Source organism: Podarcis pityusensis, assembly GCF_964106645.2.
Source record: "Podarcis pityusensis genome assembly, chromosome: Z".
NCBI classification, from domain to species: Eukaryota; Metazoa; Chordata; class Lepidosauria; order Squamata; family Lacertidae; genus Podarcis; species Podarcis pityusensis.
The window spans coordinates 4,519,667-4,540,140 of record NC_138044.1 but is presented as its reverse complement, the minus strand read 5'-3'; the positions used below and the strand labels follow the sequence as shown (position 1 = coordinate 4,540,140).

Here is a 20,474-nt window from a genome sequence, read left to right as displayed (position 1 = left end):
AGGGCATGGTTGCCTGGCAGAAAAGCATCCAATTAGCACAGCATTTACACAGGATGTGGTAGTGGGGGCCAGGGGGGAGGAAAAACTCTTGTGGCAACAGCAGCTGCATTCTCTCGGGTGCCATGCTCCATGATTACAGAAAGGCTGCTTGGGATGCCTTGTTGTTCTTCAGTTTCAAGAGTTACATTTTTTTATCTCTGGAAGGAATCGGAAGGGGAGAGAAGCATGCCCTAGAACTATTTTTGGGGGGAGAGGGGGAGAGAGAGAGATGGAGAAAATCCAAAACAGATTGAAGGAAAGAAAAAGGATGGCGGTGGGAAGGGAAGACATTTTAAAATGGTTAATAATAAAACTCTGTGGCTTCCAAAAATATGCACCATCATTCTTTCTGCCACAGAAACCACCATGAGTTGGAATTTCCAGAGCAAGAAAGAATAGTAAAAAAATGGCCATTTGAAGCAACTTTCAAATGCACAGCATGTTGAAACTTAAGCAGAAGGGTTCCCTGGATTTTAACACCACGTTTTACCCAAATGCCTCCCTTCTTGTGTCTAAAACAAAGCCATCTTTACCTTTAAGCCATCAGGGCCTGGTTTGCCTGGAAATCCTTTCCTGCCAAGTGGACCCTGAAAAATGACACACACAAACAAGTGCAGAAAACACTGTCAGGAACGGAAGCAAGAGGCCCTGGAATCAGTACAAACATGATTGCTTTATCTGTAAGTTGGTTTGGACTATGTAAGGTCACATCCATGCCATACACTTCTTCTCCCAAAGAATCATTGGGATTGTAGCTTTGTGAGGGGTAAAATACAGTGCCCTGGGGAAAACCATATGCGTTAAATGTGCTTTGAATCCCATGGATTTGACTTATGAATATGACTTAAGGTCACATTTTTTGGGGAGGGGGGAGCAACTAATAAATGTAAATCACCATCATCATGCGGGCTAGAACCTCCACAGCTGCCTCAGCCTGAGTTGGATAGAATTCAAGATGGTGGTGCCAGTGGAAAACCAGGTCACCAAATTCGACCAAATTAGTCAGCATGGCCTCAAAGAAGCCTTTGTGTAACCTGTCAGACCAGTCAGGAACTGGGAGAAGGTTGCAAAAACAAGATGGCCTGACTCTGACCCCGCCCCATGAAGGTTATGGATTAATTAAAATAATTCAGTCCCTCCTTTCTGTATGTGCTCTCAAGCCAATCTAACCATTAGTTATGAAATATATTAAAATGGTGTGTGTGTGTGTGTGTACCCACCCACACCCAGTTTTTTAATAATATATATATATATTCATTACAAACAAAGCAACAATGAACAAAAAATGAGGACCAACTGAAATAGTTTCACTGAAATAACAGGACCTTGGCCAAGTATCTAAAAGCAAGCAGGGGGCAAGCCAAGTGCATATTCTGGGGCAAGGAGATCTCACAAAGTGGACTCTACTGCTGAGACGGCTAGGGATATGATTGGTTTGGAGAGGTTAGACAGGTTTTGGGTTGGGAGAGATGGTGAAGGGGTTCTGAGGGGGAAAGGAGATACACACTGAGGAGACTATCCATAGGGAGAGGACAGAGCCTCGCAGCTGGGATAGGGAGACCAGGCTGAGGGTCTGGGGAAAGTATCCAGACAAGAGTATGCTGGGAGGGCTGAGTCTGAACCAGGAGAAACAGATCCTATGGGAATTCAGGCTCCCTGAGGGGTCAGTCTAGCCAGGAGGGGAGAATTCTTCTAGGTACTGAAGACTCCCAACCCAGTGACAAGGGGACAGGAGATCCCCTGGGTCTGTAATACAATTTATAATATCTCAGGTGTGGGATTGATAAGAGAGGGGGTAACGGGGAAAATGCCCCTCACTCATGAACCAAAGGATTAAGCTGTGAAGGAAGTGGTATAGTGTTGAAAGTATTGTATTATCTAAGTGACAGACACTGATTTGAACATTTTACCATTTCTTCTGGAAACTTGAATATTTATCTACCTGAAGTGTACCAACTGATGTTTAGTAACTGAAGTTTAAGAAGAGTTGTACCTATAATATTGTGTTTAAGCCTAAGACATCTTATAGTTAAAGTAAATAAGTTAAATTCTACCTGAAAGAACTTGTTTCCTGGCCCACTTTGTTTAATAAAACTTTTTGTGTTCGTTTGATTAACTTCTGCCTGATACTCTAAATCAATAAGTTTTCCCTCACACAAGTCCCTCACTAGATAATCTGGGGTAAATTATAGAAATTTGTATAACTGGTGTACCGTGAGGTGGTCGCACTAAAAATAATTGAGGGTTGGCCCAATGGCGCCAGGGTGAGAAAGTGCCATTGTGCCGTCTCACTAGCAAAGCAAAATAAAAATTTAAAAAACTCCCCACACCCACCCACAACAACGACAACCCTCTTCATCTCTCTTACCTCTGCCCCTGGGATACCAGGTGGTCCCACTGGTCCTTCATCACCCTGGATCACAAAAGGAAAATGGGAGACAGGTCAAAACAGGGCTGTCACCCAGTTAGGCAGTTAATTCATAAAATGGGTTTTATTTGATTCATTAGGAAGTTGCAGGAGAGCAAAGTCAAGTAATTGTTCTATAAGGAAAAGGCATCTTCTCTCTGGGTTGTATCTAATGCTAGTCCTACTCAAGAGTTGACCTATTGAAAGTAATGAGCTTGATGGACTTAAATCCATTAATTTCAGTGGTTCTACTCTGAGTAGAACTGAGTTGGCTTACAACCCTTTATTATTTTTAAAAGATGCAAGCACCACCTGGTGCAACTACTGCAAAGTATTTTCCTGGAAGAGGGAAGCAGTACATCAGAAAAGGATCTCAGGATTGCCATGAGTCATCAAGGTGGTTTGGCTGCAAATTAAACAAGAAAGGCAAATGCAAATTTAAGCTGCATTAATCAAAGTGGAATGAGGTCAAAGGAAGGTGAGGAAGATGGTCAGCAGGAAAGAAAGTCCTGTGAGGAAAAGCAGAAGGAACAGAAGAGACTTCCAGCCCGCCAATAGTGCACATGCCAGAGCCCATTTATGGTGGACTAAAGGGCTCTGTCACCCTTTTAAAAAACCGAAGTGGACTTTTGCAGTTTGGAAAGCAATGGGAAAATTAATTGAAAAGTGCAGGATGAATGAATGGTTAATGGAAATGCATATAAACAGCCCACAAGAAAATCAGTGTGAAAGCAGGATGAATGCTCACTGTTGTATACCAGCCCCACAAATCAGGAAATAATGCTCTATCAAGACCAAATATAATTTAACCTCCAAGTCAGCTTTGTGCAAGTGAATCAGGATGACTGCTCAATAAATATTTTATTTATTACATTTATGTCCCACCTTTATTCAAAGAGCTCAAGGTGACATACATGGTTCTCCCATTCCCAGTTTTGACTTCACAATTACCCTGTGATTGGGCTGAGAGGCACTGATTGGCCCAAGGTCCCCCAGTAAGTTTCCTGGCTGAACCCCTGACTCCCAATGTCCTAGTCTGGCCCTCTATTCTCTATACCACCACTGGCCCCAGATTAGTGGTCTGGAGGGACCCAGAGGGGGAGATGGGGGGAGACATGGCAGCTCTCTTGCAAAATATGTAGGAGGTCCATGGCTTGTTCTCTACAGCCTCAGAGAGCAGGACTTGATCCTAATGGGTTACAGGATGGGTTGGACTGAACATAAGGAGATACTTATTGTTCATGAGGGCAGTTTGGCAATGGACCCAGTTGCCAGAGTGGTCATGATCTCTCTCTACCTCTCTTCAAGCAGAAGCTGGCTAGGGAGAGCCACCTGTCAGATTTCTTGCATCAAGCAGAATGGGAAGGGGGCTAGGCTAGATGATCTACAAGACCCTGCATCCAGCTGTATAACTCTATGAAAGAAAGGAAGTTTGCTTAAAGCAGGAAAGGTGTCTGAAGCCATGGCCAAGCCAGTGCACTCCAGTAGGTTTGGACTACACAGCATGGCCAAAGACATAAGTCAGCATCTCCTGCTCCTCTCTTACCTCTTGGCCAGGTAGTCCCCTGGGGCCAGGTAACCCACGTGCTCCTGGTTTTCCCTGCAACAGACAAAGGGGAGAGTGGGAAAGGCTGAGAAAAAACACACAAGCTTCCAAGGGCTCATCGAAACAGAGTGAAAGCTGCCTTCCAGTGTGTGTTGCCACAGGACGGCATCCAACATCAATTCTGTTGCAGATTGAGAGGGGAGAGAGACCAAGAGAGAAAAAAGAAATCTGTTCCAGCTCTCTTGGAGCCATCTCAACACAAACAAGCCCTAAAAACCAGAGCTTTGGCCATGACTATCTGCAGGGATCTCCAGGATTTTTCCTCTTCCTCTCCTTACCCAGCCATTCTTTCTTTGGTTCTTTCATATGCACTGGCACTTGCCAAGAAAAATGCAAAGTCTGTTTATTTCAGCACCACTCACCTTAATGCCTTCGGGGCCATTTTGTCCTGGTGGGCCAATGTCACCTGGAAAGCCCTAGAGAGCATCAGACAGAAATGGTGTTAAAACAACAAGATCCCCAAGCTAAAGCTTCACACGCCAGGCATTGGGAGGAGAGAGATAGCCTGTTGCCTGCTGAAATAAGCCAGGCTTATTGTAGCGTAGCAAAACCAGCACCAAAAACATTTTTGTTGGTCAACTCTTGTTTTGCTATGTATCTATATACTTAAGCCTAGACTGGAGGGGGGTTGTGTGTGTAATGTTGATTTTATTCTGTGGTTGCCAAATTGTTGATTTTTTGCTTCTTCTATAGGCTGAGGGAACACTGAAGCTGGGTCCAGTATTATAGCTAGATATAAAGGCTTATTCAGTGGAGTGACCAAAGCACTCTCTCAAACCATAGTGCCTTAAGTGGCTGCATGGAGCTACTATACAGTACATACATACAAACAAACATTATTTTATTTGTATGCCACCTTTCCAGGATTCAAACCATGCTCAAGGCTGCTTACAACATGGAAAAACACATAACTGCAACATAAGAAAGTAGACATGAACAATAAATAAAACACATCAAAAATACACAAACAAGCTGATCAATTTCCACATCAATCATTAGATCTTAAAACAGAGATACAAATATATATATATATATATCAGTAGCAACAAAAACCAGTAAACAATACCCCATTCTAAGAGTCTGTTCATCAGCCTCAGCTCTTGAAGCTGGAGTCAGCTGGGGCCCTGTCCTCCCAGGCCAGGTGGGAAAAGGCCAGCAAGGCAGGGAGCAGGTCTTCCTGCTTACAGTAGGTCTGAAGCCAGTAACTAATCAAAATAATGTCTGTTCTTTTGGTTCTCTTGCTTATCATACCATGCCTAAAATCTGGGGCACTGTATAAATAACTTGCGGGCACTGGAGAGCAGGCTGATTCGGATTGGGACTTGGGGATTGTGGGGAGTTGTTCCCAACCGTGGTCTCAATTTGGTCAGGGGAGGACATGCCTGCTAATTGGGGAAGGACTGTGGTTCAGTGGTAGAGCATCTCCTCTGCATGGAGAAGGTCCAGGTTCCATCCCAGAATCTCCAGGTAGAGCCAGTCAGTGTGGACAATGCTGAACTTGATGGACCAAGGATCTGACTCAGTATAAGGGAACTGTTAATCTTCCCGTTTGAATGCGATGGGAAGAACCCAAGCCTACCAGCAACACACACATAGAACCCATCCAGACCATGCTCCCAACCCCCACTTGCAATTAACTTCAGAAATCTGCTAATTGTCTGAACAATATCTTATCCTGGAGAATATAAGAGCCTGGAGAAGAGAAGACTGAGAGGTGATAGGATAGCCATCTTCAAATATCTCAAGTGCTGTCTCTTAGAAGGTGGAGCAAGCTTGTTCTCCCCTGCTCTGGAGGGTAGGGCCTTAACCAAGGGATTCAACTTACAAGAAAGGAGATTCCGACTAAACATTAAGAAATCACTTTCTGACAGTAAGAGCTTTTCTACAGTGGAACAGTCTCCTTTGGAAGGCTGCGGACTCTCCTTCCTTGGAAGTTTTTAAGCAGAGGTTGGATGGCCGCCTGTCAGGGATGCTTTGGTTGATATTCCTGCATTGCAGGGGGTTGAACTAGATGACCCTTGGGGTCCCTTCCAGCCCGATAATTCTATGAATGTGTTGTTTGTTCCTTAGCATAAATCAATCCTTCTTTGTCATGAAAACTTTCCCCTTTCTCTCAGCTAAAGATGTGCTTATGTCAGCAAATGTTTCCTTGGCACGACACAGCAAAGGCAGTCCCCATTCAATTCTTTCCGCATTTAGAGTCAGCAGCTAGTCATGTTTTCTTGAACAAATAAATCAAAGCATTGCAAGCTTGACCAAGAAGAGTGGGGGGTGGGGAGCAGACTTGGCATTGCAAATGGAGAGGTGACGACATGCTCATTAGCTGGAGCACTTGACGTTTAACACCAACCCCATTTTTCGCCCACAATCCATTCAACTAAGGAAACAAAGAAAGCCACAGTCCAAGCCAATATTAACAAAGAGAAAGATTATCAAGTGATACCACTCAATGGAGAGCTGTTCCAGACCCAGCAAAATACCAGAACGTTGACGGGGGGGGGGGGGGGAGATGGTGGTGTGAGCCAATATTTTAAACCATTCTCCAATGATGCACATGTCTTTTTAAAAGAGCTGGTGCTGACCTTTAAAGCCCTAAATGGCTTTGGCCCTGTATACCTGAAGGAGCGTATCCACCCCCGTTTTTCAGCCTGGACACTGAGATCCAGCACTGATGTTACAGGGAACCAGGCAGAGGGCCTTCTTGGTAGTGGTGCCCTCCCTGGAACACCCTCCCATCAGATATCAAGGAGATAAAGAATTACACAATTTTTAGAAGGCATCTGAAGGCAGCCCTGTATAGGGAAATTTTTAATTATTGATGTTTTTATGAGTGTTGGAAGCCACCCAGAGTGGCAGGGACAACCCAGCCAGATGGGCAGGGCATAAATAAAAATGATGATGATGATGATGTACCAAGAACTCAACCAGAATCAGAGCAGAGGTCCATGTAGTTCAACATCCTGCTTCCCACAGTGGCCTTAAACATGCTTCCAGAAAGGCAACAAGCAGTGTCCAACTCTCTTTGCCTCTCTCTCACACACAGCCAGTGTATGCCCTCCCACCCCACTGGCAACCCAGTGCCATTCTGCCTTCTCTGAATGTGGAAGATTCATAACTGTTAACAGATCTGCCCTCCGTCAATTACAAACTGGTCCAGGCTAATGACAGCTCAGTCCTCCATTAATTACAATGCCACAAAGCCATCAGAAGTGCTCTTCTGGATCATGCCAAGGGCCCATCTAGTTCAGCATCCTTTTCTAACAGCAGCTAACCAGATGCTCATGGGAAGCTCGCAAGCAATGCAGAAGTATTCCCCACACCTGTGATTCCCAGCAACTGGTATTCAAAGGCATCAGTGGTGGTTGGTATCCATTGGGACTGGTGGGGCAGAAGGCAGGGGCACCAACATCAGGTGCAGCCAGAGCCAATGATAGACAACCCTACTGATTCGGGTTTTGTCCCCATCCTCCTCCCTGTTGAGTCCTACAAAGGGAACATTGAGACTAAGGTGGAGGAGGAGGAAGAGGATGGCAGCCTTGGCCACCCCTCGGCTGAGGGCACTGCCCCATTTGGCCTTATGAACTAATCTCCACAAAGAGGCATACTGCCTCCAACAGTGGACGGAGAGCACAGCCATCATGGCTACAAGCCATTAATAGCCTTTAACCTCAATCTAAGCCAGTGGCCATCACCACATCTTGTGCTGGGGCTGGCATCAGTCCAGCCCTCTCACACTGTTTCTGCTTGGTATCGCTGCCTGTTGACCTGTCCTCTCAAAGCATATGCAGAGTGACAACAGCAAGTCTACTCCTTATTGGTCAGGGATGGAGAACCTCTGGCCTTCCAAATGTTGTCAGACTACAACTCCCATCATCCCTGACCAATGTTCATGCTGCCTGGGGCTGATGGGAGTTGGAGTCCAACAACATCCAAGATAGCTCAGTTGGTAGAACATGAGACTCTTAATCTCAAGGTCATGGGTTCAAATCCCAGTTTGGCAGGAAGCTGGAGTAGATGACCCTCATGGTCCCAACTTTACAATTCTATGAATGTCTAGGGGGCCACAGGATCCTCACTCCTGTTTTGGGCAATGATATGGCTTGGGCTCACAGGGAACAGGCAATTGAATGAGTAGCAGTGACCTTGGTGAGGAGGAGAAGACCCACTCAGTGAAGGCATCCCTCTGAGGGCCTCTTGTTGTTGGACTCCAACTCCCAGCAGCCTCAGCCAGCAAGTCTAGTGGTCACGGAGGATGTGAGCTGTAGTCCAGAAACATCTGGGGAGCCACAGATTCCTCATACCTAGCATGCCCTGTCTATCCCAACTGCAGAATTAGAAATCAATTGCTTCATGTTGCTAATGGTGGAATTTTAAACACTGTGTGTGTAAATGCTGTGTTGGTACAATTCTGCCTTTTTAATTTTATTGTTTTATATTGCCTTGTGGTTTTTCACTTTCATTGCTTGATTTATTCTTTTGTTCATTTGTAAACTGATTAGGAACTGTTTGGTACTAAGCAATATATAAATATATGAAAGGAATAAATATCCTTCATTTGGAAGCCCCAGGTTCATCTTTAACAGGGATGATTAAATGGTGCAACTCAAACCCCATGCACACAATGAACCCAGTGGAGTTTACTTTAAAGCATGGACGTTGTTGTTGTTATTTATTATTTATACCTATTCGGTCTTTTTATGCAAAGAAAACTCAAAGTGACCTACAATATAGGAATATAGGGCAGGGAACTTGAGGCTCTCCAGGGGCTGCTGGAGCCCAGCCAATGGTCAGGGCTGATGTGAGTCAGGAGTTCAGTAATATCTAGAAGGCTACAAGTTCCTCACTACAAAAATGAATATGCATAGGATCAGATGCTGCACCTCATTCCATGTATCATTTTTGGGGTGAGACTTACCATAGGAAATGTCTCCCTCATTGCACCAGTAACATAAAATATTCTATGGACACAAAGGTGGCTAAGATTCCATCGGCTCTTCCTACCCCAGAGCCCCACTCCCACCAGAACTGTGACATGGGAAATATTCATGCTACCAACAGGACTCTGCCTTATACTGAGTTCCTCCAGCTCAGCAATTTCTGCACGGACTGGCAGCAGCTCTGCACAATTTAATCCTAGTGCTAGCTAGAGATGCCGTGGATCAAAGCTGTGAATGTCTGCCTGCGAAGTGGATGCTCTATCATTGAACTACAGCCTCCCCCACTGACTGTGACAGTTGTTCAGTGGTACATCGGTTTATAGATGCTTCAGGTTACAGACTCCGCTAACCCAGAAACAGTACTTCGGGTTAAGAACTTTGCTTCAGAATGAGAACAGAAATTGAGTGGCGGCAGCGCGGCGGCAGTGGGAGGCCCCATTAACTAAAGTGGTGCCTCAGGTTAAGAACAGTTTCAGGTTAAGAACGGACCTCCAGAACAAATTAAGTTCTTAACCCGAGGTACCACTGTATATTACTGAAGCAGTGCAAGAGGTAGCCAAGGAAGGGGGAACAATTTTGCCCCAGCAACCACATTGCAAAAATAACCAAAGGACCTGGGCTTAAATTAGCCTTCTTCAGCAAGATAGGTGGCACTCTTTAAATATTTAGTGTTTCATCCTGTTCCTTATATAAAAGAATGCTGGACAATACTCAACCACTGCCTCGTCACATACAAGAACGAGAGGAACTGTAGTAAACTTCACAGGACAGCCATTCCGAAAAATATAATTCATTGAAACTGATCCAGAACCTCACCACAAGCTTTTAAGACTCATATTTTGACTATGGCACAAACTGTTTTGATGCACACAATTTCATAATATAAACCATTTCTCTTTTAAACCTATCCATGTTCTGCCTTTCCTCTCTGACATGTTTATAGGATGCTAGTTCAGCCACCAAGACCGTGTCCCGTTACTTAAATAGCCTTTATTTTTTTTAACCCCATTGGCTTTCTGATGGGTTTCTAGTATCTGCCAAAGACTATTCCTGATACAAACATATTAATAACTGAGGGCTGACCAATATGGTGGGGAGCTTTCCTGGATGAACTCCTTTCTTTATTTTCCTTCTTTTCCTCTCATTTCAGCCAAATGAGTCCCTACAACCAAAAAATATGACCCAGCTGCTTCAAGTGATGAGGGTGCTCCACTAGACTCCTAAGTTATGTCCTGTCTGTTACAGCAAACCCAAAAAGGAGTCTCGGGGCACAAGCATTATGCTGATTACAAAAACACATCAATGGGCAAAGCAGGCCTGGGCCTACGAAGCTTATACCACAAAACATCCACTAGTCTTTTGAAGATGATACCAGACTCCATTTTGTCCACTCAGCCCTAAACAGTGGGGCAGGAGCTCACTGTGACAGCTCCAAAAGCCACGCCCCCCAAGCTGTGGGAGCTGGTGCCTTTTGGGACTGGTAGAATGGGAAGCAGGGAGACCAACAGCAAGTAGAGCCAATGACAGGCAGAGGCTACCTAATTCTGGTTTTGTCACCACCATCCTCCCACCTAAGTTATACAAGGGTAACACAGAGGCTATGAAGGAGGACGCTGATAGGAAGTTCCACCGCACTAGACTGGATGCATGTAAGAAGTAGGCAGGTGTGGGCTGGCTGAGTGCGGGGTGAGGTTGATAGAGCACAGTCCCATTTGCCCCATTGAGATAGCCTTCCCTGCTCCCAGGAAGGGTCCAAACCTGCAGGCAGCTGTGTTGATCCATTTTGGATTCCCACAGGCATCTGGTTGGCCACTTTAAGAACAGGAAGCTGGACTGCATGGGCCCTTGGCTTGATCCAGCAGGGCTCTTCTTACATTCATTTTACTTGCCTTTTTAAAAAATGTAATAAGCAAGGGGGTGGGATTCAAAGAAGTGGATGAATTTTAAGGAAGGAAGGAAGACCAGCTTAGGATAGAATGCGGTTTAAGAAGAAAGCAACTAAAAAAATGGCAATAGGTCTCCAAAGGAAGAAGCAATCTTGAACTCATACCTCAGGGCCAGGTGATCCTGGAATTCCAACTGCACCTTTGTCACCGCTCTTCCCCTGCAGAAAACCAGAAGGGGAACAATGACTCAAGAGAGGGCTTTTTAAGATTGAGGCAATCAACCTGGGTGCTGACCTATTGAAATGCTCCTACATAAAACATAAAACCAATATACCCTTCCACCTAGAAAACTAGCACGTCAGGACTAGGTTTGCTTTCTACCTGGCTTACCAAGAAAATACTTTTTTCACGAGGACACATTCAATCACCTTTTCTTTTCTTACATTTACATCCCACCTTTCTTCTCCCCAGTAATCCAGCCTTCCCCAATCTTGGGTCCCTAGATGTTGTTGAACTACAAACCCCAACACCCTCATCCATGGCCAATGATCAGGGATGATGGGAGCTGTAATCCTAAAACAACTGGGGACAAGGTTGCTCTAGCTATTACACTGGTTCTGAGTAGTAGACTACTGGCAGAAGCCTTTATGGGTCAAAATGGAAACAGGAGCAGTTACTTACAGCAGGTCCTGGCTTTCCTCTGGCACCTGGCATCCCAGGTGAACCTTGGCTACCCTGAAAAACAGAAGAGAAGCTTCTAGAGGACAGCCCCAGGCAAGAATGTGCAACAGTCAGGGATGATGGGAGTTGTAGTCCAGCAAAATCAGTATACTCCAGCCCTAAGCATGACAACTCACTACAAATTGGGGCCAACGCAATATGTTTTGGCACCTGAGGAGAACCACAAAATTGTGTCCGCACCCCCAGCCAGGGAAGAAAGGGTGAGTGACGATCTACGTCAGGAACAAGGGAGAGAATCAAATCAATCTTACCCAATGGTTGAAGTGGGAATCAGAGGCTGTCACAGAGGAAAGGGCCTGCTCTGAATCAAGCTGGATGGGTGCAGAGCCCCAAAGACCCCAGAGGGTAGCCCCTGCCATTTCCTCCCTAGGGGTGGGAGGAGACCAGCAGTGTCTCCTATTCACCAAGAGGCTGCTATGGAGGTGGCATGGGGGGGGGGGTCTGCCAAGGAGGCAGCAGATCAGCCTCCAAGGATCTCACTGCAGCAGCGAGTACCTGCTGCTCGAAGTGGTCACCTGACCTTGCCTCATTGGGTGGGTTGGCCCTGCTTCAGGTCAACGCTGATCAAGCATTGGCTGGGGAGGGTGCCCAATATGAATGTTGTCATCAAGGGGGCGGGACTTGTACATTCCCTCTTTGCCTGTTCAAACTGAATACCTGACAAGTGCTGCAGATTCTTCTGGAACTGCCTTAGGCCCCAGATAGCTTTCCAGACACCAGACATACAGACCAGGCTAATGAGATTCCCCAGCCGCTATTACCAGTTCTTTAGATTGTTGAATAATTCATTGTAATGTTTTACTACTGCAGTTTTGATTGGTAACCACTTTGGTAGTCAGTGAATGAAAAGGGGCATAAAAATTATATGCACACACTTTCATAGAAAATGTAACAAGGTGGTAAACAACGTGAAAACACAATGCTGCAATAATAGTGTAAGTAAAAGCATCAGTACCAAATCAATAAAAATTGGTTGGTAAAAAAATCCTTGGTCCAAAGGACTGTCTGAACAATTCCATTTTAAAAAGACATCTAAAAGAAAATAGGGGCAATTCCTGCCAAATATGTATTTGCAGCGAGTTCCACAGGTCATGACCTGCCATGTTAAAAGCTTCCCCTCCAAAAAAAATGTCCCATCAGAGGATCTCATTGATTAAGTTGAAACATTAATGTAATTATTATTAATCATGAAGATAATCTGCTTATTTGTATGCATGCTACTTTTTCATAAAATTGTGTCCAAAGTGGCTCACAACAACACATCAAACAATAAGTAAAGCAGTTCAGAAATAATAATTAATACCCGTTTTACAAATAGCATGCACACAAATGAGTCATGGCAGTCTAACAGCTTTGAATTAAAGAGAAGGTAATTTTAGTAATTCGATAAAAAAATCCAAGAAGTTTTAATTTGAAGGAAAGTGGGTTTGGAGTGCAATAATCTCACCAAGGGCAGGTGGTGGGTGGGAATCAGGCGCAGCAATGCCTCAAGATTTATACTTAAAATCAGTTACCTTGTCTCCTTGGAATCCAACGTCTCCCGGCACACCAGGCACTCCCTGATCACCCTGAACACACACCACCAAAGAAAGTTACAACAAACATCATATCAGGGATAAAACACATGCCCAGGTTAATGGAAAAGGACTTGGTTTTACTGGAGCAGCAGAAATGTCATTTTTCAGGCTTGTTGAAGGCAGGATTGGTGGTAAAAAAAACCCCAAAGCAGAACAGGACTTCTGAGCGAAGTGGCCATTTTCCCACACCAATGACAGGAGGACATAACTCATCACGAGGTTCTTCCTTGACAAATCACCAGTCAATTAATGGTGCACAAAAGTGCTTAGAAGTTGTCTAAACCCCTTCTGAATTGGTCCAACCCCTTTTTCAAACCATCCAAATTGATGGGTGACATCCTTCTCAGTCTTCCTTATACCTTGTGAAGGATGAGATTCTCTGTTGCAACTAGTCATGAGGGCTGCACAACAGTAGGGTCGCCATATAAACCAGAAAAGTCCAGTAACGTCCAGGGATGGGGGCTAAATTGGTGCCTGGGGGGGATTTTCAAATGAACAGTAAATGTCTGGGATTTAGTCTGTTCTCCGGCAATAGCGGAAGTGCCATGCAGTGGTCACTTCATTGTCTTCTAGACAGCGATTTCAGAAGACAGCTTGCTGTGTGCTGCTGCTGATCGCCCCCCCCCCCCAAAAGCTCAACTTTGTGCTTCTTGAAATATGGCGACCCTATACTGCAGGCTCATAGGCAGTGCACTTTGTAATTGCTGGGGGTAACAACCGCAGGAGAGGGCTGCTGTGCTCAGCTTGCAAGCTTCCCACTGGGGCATCTGGCTGGCCATTGTGAGGATAGATTATGTTTCAGCTACGTAAGGATCCACACTCGGAGAATGAGTTTGGCATTAGTACACGCAGGTCTCACCATCTGAACACAATGCATTCTCAGGAAATGGTCTGTTAGGCAAGCGTTTGCATAACAAGCAGACAATTTCCAGTGATTCCTATGAGAAAATTTATAATGCATTCCTGACCATGGAATTTTGACCACGAACTGAGGAAAGGGCTGAGGAAAACCCAAGAAAACCCCCTGAAACCTTGCAAAAAACAAGCAAGGAAGGAAAGACCACTCTCTTATCTACTCTCTCTCCCTCCCACCCACCATGATTTCTGGCAAAACGGCTCCCATGGACTAGCAAAACACAAAAAGTAAGGCTTGCTTAAGGCTGATCACTGAAGAATGGATGCTCTTCAATTATGGTGCTGGAGGAGACTTTTGAGAGTCCCATGGACTGTAAGAAGATCAAACCTATCCATTCTGAAGGAAATCAGCCCTGAGTGCTCACTGGAAGGACAGATCCTGAAGCTGAGGCTCCAATACTTTGGCCACCTCATGAGAAGAGAAGACTCCCTGGAAAAGACCCTGATGTTGGGAAAGATGGAGGGCACAAGAAGAAGGGGAGGACAGAGGACAAGATGGTTGGACAGTGTTCTCGAAGCTACCAGCATGAGTTTGACCAAACTGCAGGAGGTAGTGGAAGACAGGAGTGCCTGGCGTGCTCTGATCCATGGGGTCACGAAGAGTCAGACATGACAAAACGACTAAACAACAACAATACAAGCAGGTCTGGTTGTTTGGATATCTGAAACTGCAGTGTGTATAGCAAGGTTTCAGTACTAATTCCTCGTGATCGGATAAGTGAATTTTTGTATGAGTGTTTGGATAGTGGGACCTGTGTGTACATAGGATGTTCATACACACAACACATACCAAAAATTCTCCCTTTCAAGTAGAAAGCATAGCAGGCAGCGACTGGACCAACAATTCTCTCCCTGATCTTAGTTGACTTATTTGTGGGGGGTGGGAGGGGTGGACAATTTGAAAAGGGCCACCCCTGCCTGCTTCATCAAGTAGTTAAGCCTATCAGTCCACATTTTGCTGTGGATGCAGACTCTTAGAATATTCTCACAGGAGGTGCTTATTCCATGTAACCTTACATATACAGTATATTTCCCCCCAAAGCAGCAAGGCTTCTTCTTCTTTTTTGTCAGGCATTTGGAAAGAATTAGGCAATGCACGGCAAATTATTTACTCTCAAAAATATAAACAACTGAAGGAAATAGCTGCACTGCTGACAACTTCTTATTTTTATTAGAATTTCTAGGCCATCCTAACCCTGGCATGTGAGATGGCCTACAATTTAATACCCTTGTAAAATAGCCAATGAAGCCCTATTAAACAAAAACACACAGTGAAAGTTCTCACCTGTTAACTCTGGCCTCCCAAAGCTAAGCCTGCTAAAAGGATATGTTTACACATTCATGTGGACAACTGGATAAGCACAGCATCCAATGGTGGCCTTAGGGCCAGCCCTACCATGAGTCAAAGTGAGGCAATTGCCTCAGGCAACAGATGCTGCAATGGGAAGCAGAGGCAAGGCACTAGAGGACTGAGCTGGGTGTGCCACCTCCAGGTGCTATGGAAGATGTTGCTTGTCACCTGTGTTGAATGAAGGTGCGGGAGGGAGGGAGGGAGGGAGGGAGGGAGGGAGGGAGGGAGGGACCCATAAGGGTCCAATTCTTCCTAGTACTGCATGAGGATGGGACTATTGAGTCCATCCTCTTCCATTCCTGTACAGACTTTATATTATTGTTATTGTTTATTAAATTTCTACACCGCTCTTCAAGGCAGTTTACAATATAAAAACACAAAATACATACCACAATAACAAAGAAAAATGCCCCCGCCCAGTCCCTGTCTAGCTACGCTACTGGGATGGAAGCAGACTGATTTATTACAAAAAATGAGTAGTTCTACAAACGCTTAAAACTATGGGTTATATCCAACTAAGTTACACTCAAGAGTAGACCCACTGAAATGAATGGAATTAAAGTTAGTCATTAAAAAAAAAAATCAGTGGGTCTACTCTGATTGGGATACAACCCAATCTTAGTCCTTCTTGGAGCAGACCCCTTGAAATTCATGGACATGATGCACTTAGGTACTGTACATTAATTTCAATATGTCAACCCTACTTCATACACAAATGTGTACGTCAAGTGACTGACTGCCCCTAGAGAAAGATCTGGACTGGTCACTGCTACAAACCATGGGGTTTAGTCTTTTGGGAACATCTCCTCCACAAGGAAATGAACTGGAGTAAAATAACTTGGAGGTGTGTGTAAGATCCTCCACCAGCAGAGCCACAATGCAGACACACCGGAGCAAAGGGCTGCATCGATTCTACAACACTCTGGTGGAAGGAGAGAGACATCAGCTTGAGCCAAGCAGGATGTGGGATGCCCTCAAAACCTGTAAGTCCTTCTCCCAGAACTCTGCAAGTCAGCAAGAAGCAGCAGATGGAACAAGTTAGGTCCGGGGATGCTGATCTCATCTGATTTGAGTTAATAATTCGGAAAAGGTTGCTGGCTCCTGGCAGTACAGAGGACATTTTGAGTGCCATGCTGTTGCTGCTGCTGAGCCAGCATCCTGCGCTTCAGACCCTCTCTTGCACATGGGATACTCCCCCCCCCCCCACCTGGAGCAGAGTAAAGTTGGAGCTCTGTTCTGAATGATTCAGATCCCTCTAGCAGAAAAACCCAGCGGCATGGGGGCTTCTTTCAGGGGTGGGTGTGGGACCCTTTTGCAACCCAAGGGCCAGATTCCCTCATGAGCAACCTTCTGAGGGCTGCATGCCAGAGGTGGCAAAAAAAAATAAAAAAATACACAGAGCAACGTTTGTACAGTTGGCTACATTCCAGTCATGCAGAAACACAGAGGTTTCAAAAGGCAGAAACAGGCAAGCAAGAGACGCGATCACAGTTCAAGTCTACATTCCAGTCAAGCAGAAGCAGTCAAGGGCCTCTGCAGTTGATCAAGGCTGGGTGAGCAGTGTGGCCTAGTGAGCACTCAAAGGGCCAGACAGAGGAGCTTGTCTATCTGATTAGTTGCTCTGATATATAGGTTTAAAATTTTTAATGCTTTCTAATCCCATAGGTTTTACAGCATTTTGATGCTACTGGATATTTTACTGCATTTTATTCTTTCTTACTTCAAACATTCAAAAGTTTTTATTTATTTATTTTAAAATAAAATAAATTATTGATTATCTAGTTTCCGTTCAGTTTTAGTTGCTGGGTTTCTGGAAACCGCTTTACGAACTTCCACTTGATGAAAAGCAATATATAACTACATGAACAAAGAAAGAAGATATGCTCTCCAACAAAAAAAAAAGGTTTCGAAAAATAAATATATATCCTACAAGATGGACCACAACATAAAAATAATGGGTGGGATCCTACTAAGTCATTCTTAAGAGTTGACCCATTGAAATTAATAGACTTAAATTTCAATAGGTCTACTCTGGGTGTGGCTAACATTGGATCTTATCCAATATATATTTCACTCTGAAATTAGAATTGCAGAGAAAAATGACAGCAAAATGCATAATCCTAAAGTCTCTTGATGGAGAACAAATTGGTTGATCACCAAATATCTAGCTGTGCATATAAAACCCCAAAGGCTGTATCTATCTAAGTTATAAGCAGAATAAACCCACTGAAACCAATTGGCCTAATTAATCATATTCATTAATTTCAATGGGTCTACTCTGAGTATACACTAAGTAGTGCTAATGTTGTACACAACCCCATATTTCTTCCCCAGACAACTGAACTGTTTTTTGCAAGCAAAAATGACCAAACAGCCCTAGATCATATTAAATTGTAAGACATTGTTACAGATCCATCCCCTTTAATTCTGGGAACCTTTCACAAAACAAGATGGGACCAATCTTGAGAGCGATAAATCTTTGTTTTTCCAGTATGTTCTAAACTTAGATATACATATCAGAAAGACTGGCAAACTAAGGGAGTTGCAAGTAATGAGGTATATATCACACAGTGTGAAGAAAACAAGGTCTTGCATGCAGAAAGATAACAACAGTGCAATAAGGGAATATTCAGATCACCTTATCACCTTTCAGTCCACTCTCTCCAGGATTTCCCATCAGCCCCTAACAAAGAGAAAAGAGAGAGTGAGACCAAAGTGAACTGAAATATTGCCCTTCATCCCAAGTCTAAGAGCCACGGAGTGTGAGGAGGCTGAATCAGGGCTCTCCTGAAATATAAGGATTCCCGTTCACCAAACCATCCACGAAACACATTTGCTTCAGGAAATTAAGATAAAGGGGGAAACATAGCGAAAATACAGGGTTGCAGCCAATGTTAGTCCTACTCAGATTAGACACACTGAAGTGTCTAGGTGAGGTGAAGTATAGGTGTGGCCAACTTAGATACATTGGTTTTAATGGGTCTTCTCTAAGCAGAACATAATTGGCTACAGTACAGTTTCCATTCCAGCTGGTCATTATAAGAACTAGTACACAACTTCCATTACTGGTGTCTGATTTTTTTCATTTTGCTCTTCCCTCCTTTTTTGTGTTGTGCCATTTAAGATTGTGTTAATGACGCTTCCCTGCCTGTGGCTTCAGGAGATGGGAACATATTCCATGGTCTTCTAATTCGAGGGTTGGAGTTGTGCTCCACCTTACAGATCATAACACACACATCTGCATGCAGAACAAATTGTGGGTGCTGGGTTCAAGGGAACCCTAAAGAAAGAAAAATATGACTAAGGGGAGCCTAGCTCAGACGATTTGAAAAACATATGAAGCTGCCTTATACCGTTGGCAGACAAGTCATTGTGCCCGTTTCCCCCACCTGTTGTCTACTCTGACCAACAGCTGCTCTTCAAGGATTTCCCCATCACCTGCTACCTGGTCACATTTGGATTGGAGATTCCAGGGGCCATCTGCATGGCAAGCAAGTATTCTAACACTGAACTATGATCCATCTCATCTAGCATCTTCTGCTCTAGCCTTTGCTAATATGGTGCCCCCTCTAGGTGTTTTGGAGTACAACTCCCAGGCTGGTTCACTCTGATTGCTTATGGCTCTGTGGGGTCTTTACCAACCCAACAACCCAATATGGTCTTTGAGCAGCAATGCTGGGGATCAAACCTGTAACCTTGTGCTCTGCACCACTGAGCTATGGCATCTGCTTATTGGAAGTCAGTCACCTTTAATCCTTTTGGTCCTGGGAAACCTAAAGGTCCAACTGCACCCATATCGCCCTGGTGAGAGAGAGAGAGAAGTGAGGTTTAGGAATGGAGAACAACAAAGCCTTCTGCCTCCTCTGAAAGCTGTCTAACTTTTGCTGCTAAGCAGTTTACCGCAAAGAGGAACAAGGACTAGAAACTTACTTTTTTTATTTAAAAAGGTGCAATTTAAACAACACCAAACTAGAGTATGCTGAGAATGTATTTCTGAATTCATCTATGGATAGCTCAATCTCGGGGTTGTGGGTTTGAGCCCCACACTGGGCAAAAAGATTCTTGCTTTTCAGGGAGTTGGATGAGATGACGCCTGTGGTCCCTTCCAACTCTACAATTTTATAATTCTATATGGAAAAAGCTCAAGGTCATAAGGAAGGGTGGAATAGGAAACCTGCCTGAAACAGCAGACTTCAGATAGTGGACATTCCTAGCCCTGCCTGGAGATGCTAAGAACTGAACCTGGGACATTCTGCATGAAAAGCAGAAGTTCTATCACTGAGGAACAACCCTTCACTTAACAAACAAAAGCCACAGTCCTCATGGCTCTGAATGAAGGGCTGCTTATACTGAGTCAGACCACTGGCCCATCTAGTTCAGTATTATCTACTCAAACTGGTAGCAGCTCTCCAGCTTTGGGGGTCATTCCCAGGCATACCTGGACACAGCAGGCACTGAACCGGGGATGTTCTGTGTGCAAAACATTGGATCTGCCACTGAGCTGTGGGTCCTCCCAGCATTGTGTGAATTACCCAGGAAAGGTACCAGAGTTCAACTGTTTCAAGGTCCCTGTTAAAGCAATCTCCTTCTTACTTCCACACATACCCTTAGAACGGAGCAAGCTAGTTTATCTGCCCTGGATAAACAAACAGAGGAGCTGCTGGTTCTGCTAAAGGCATATTTCTGTACAGGGAGATCACACAGCCGAATGCACCATGTGAGCTTTCAGCTGTGGCTTCCTGAAAACATATAGCTTTTTCATGCCCTGCAGCTTCATAGAGGGTCCTTGCAAGAAAGGGCTCGCTTCATAAAGCAGGCTTGGATCACTCAGCTTGGATGGATGCGGCCAGCTCTGGTTACTGCTCACACCTTGCTCTGGTCGTGGAGGAACAGCACTCAAAGCCAGCATGCAAAAGAGATAACTGGGTACCAAGCCCTCAGGATATCCAGAACCAAGAGGAGGGCATGGGCGAAGTCAACCACGAGGGGTGTTATGCTGAGCATCACCAGAAAGG

General features: G+C 44.7%; 1 protein-coding gene across 4 annotated transcripts in view; it reads right to left on the bottom strand.

Annotated features, from left to right (window-relative positions):
• Positions 1-20,474, bottom strand: part of COL27A1 (collagen type XXVII alpha 1 chain) — a 264,834-nt gene that overhangs the window by 120,276 nt on the left and 124,084 nt on the right. For all 4 annotated transcript variants that reach the window (XM_080990772.1, XM_080990773.1, XM_080990774.1 and 1 more), the window contains 9 exons: positions 19,207-19,260; positions 18,098-18,142; positions 13,131-13,184; positions 11,557-11,610; positions 11,040-11,093; positions 4,415-4,468; positions 3,993-4,046; positions 2,408-2,452; positions 573-626 (listed from right to left, as the gene is read on the bottom strand). In XM_080990772.1, coding sequence (XP_080846898.1) covers positions 573-626; positions 2,408-2,452; positions 3,993-4,046; positions 4,415-4,468; positions 11,040-11,093; positions 11,557-11,610; positions 13,131-13,184; positions 18,098-18,142; positions 19,207-19,260 — 468 coding nt within the window. The remainder of the gene's footprint in view (positions 1-572; positions 627-2,407; positions 2,453-3,992; positions 4,047-4,414; positions 4,469-11,039; positions 11,094-11,556; positions 11,611-13,130; positions 13,185-18,097; positions 18,143-19,206; positions 19,261-20,474) is intronic.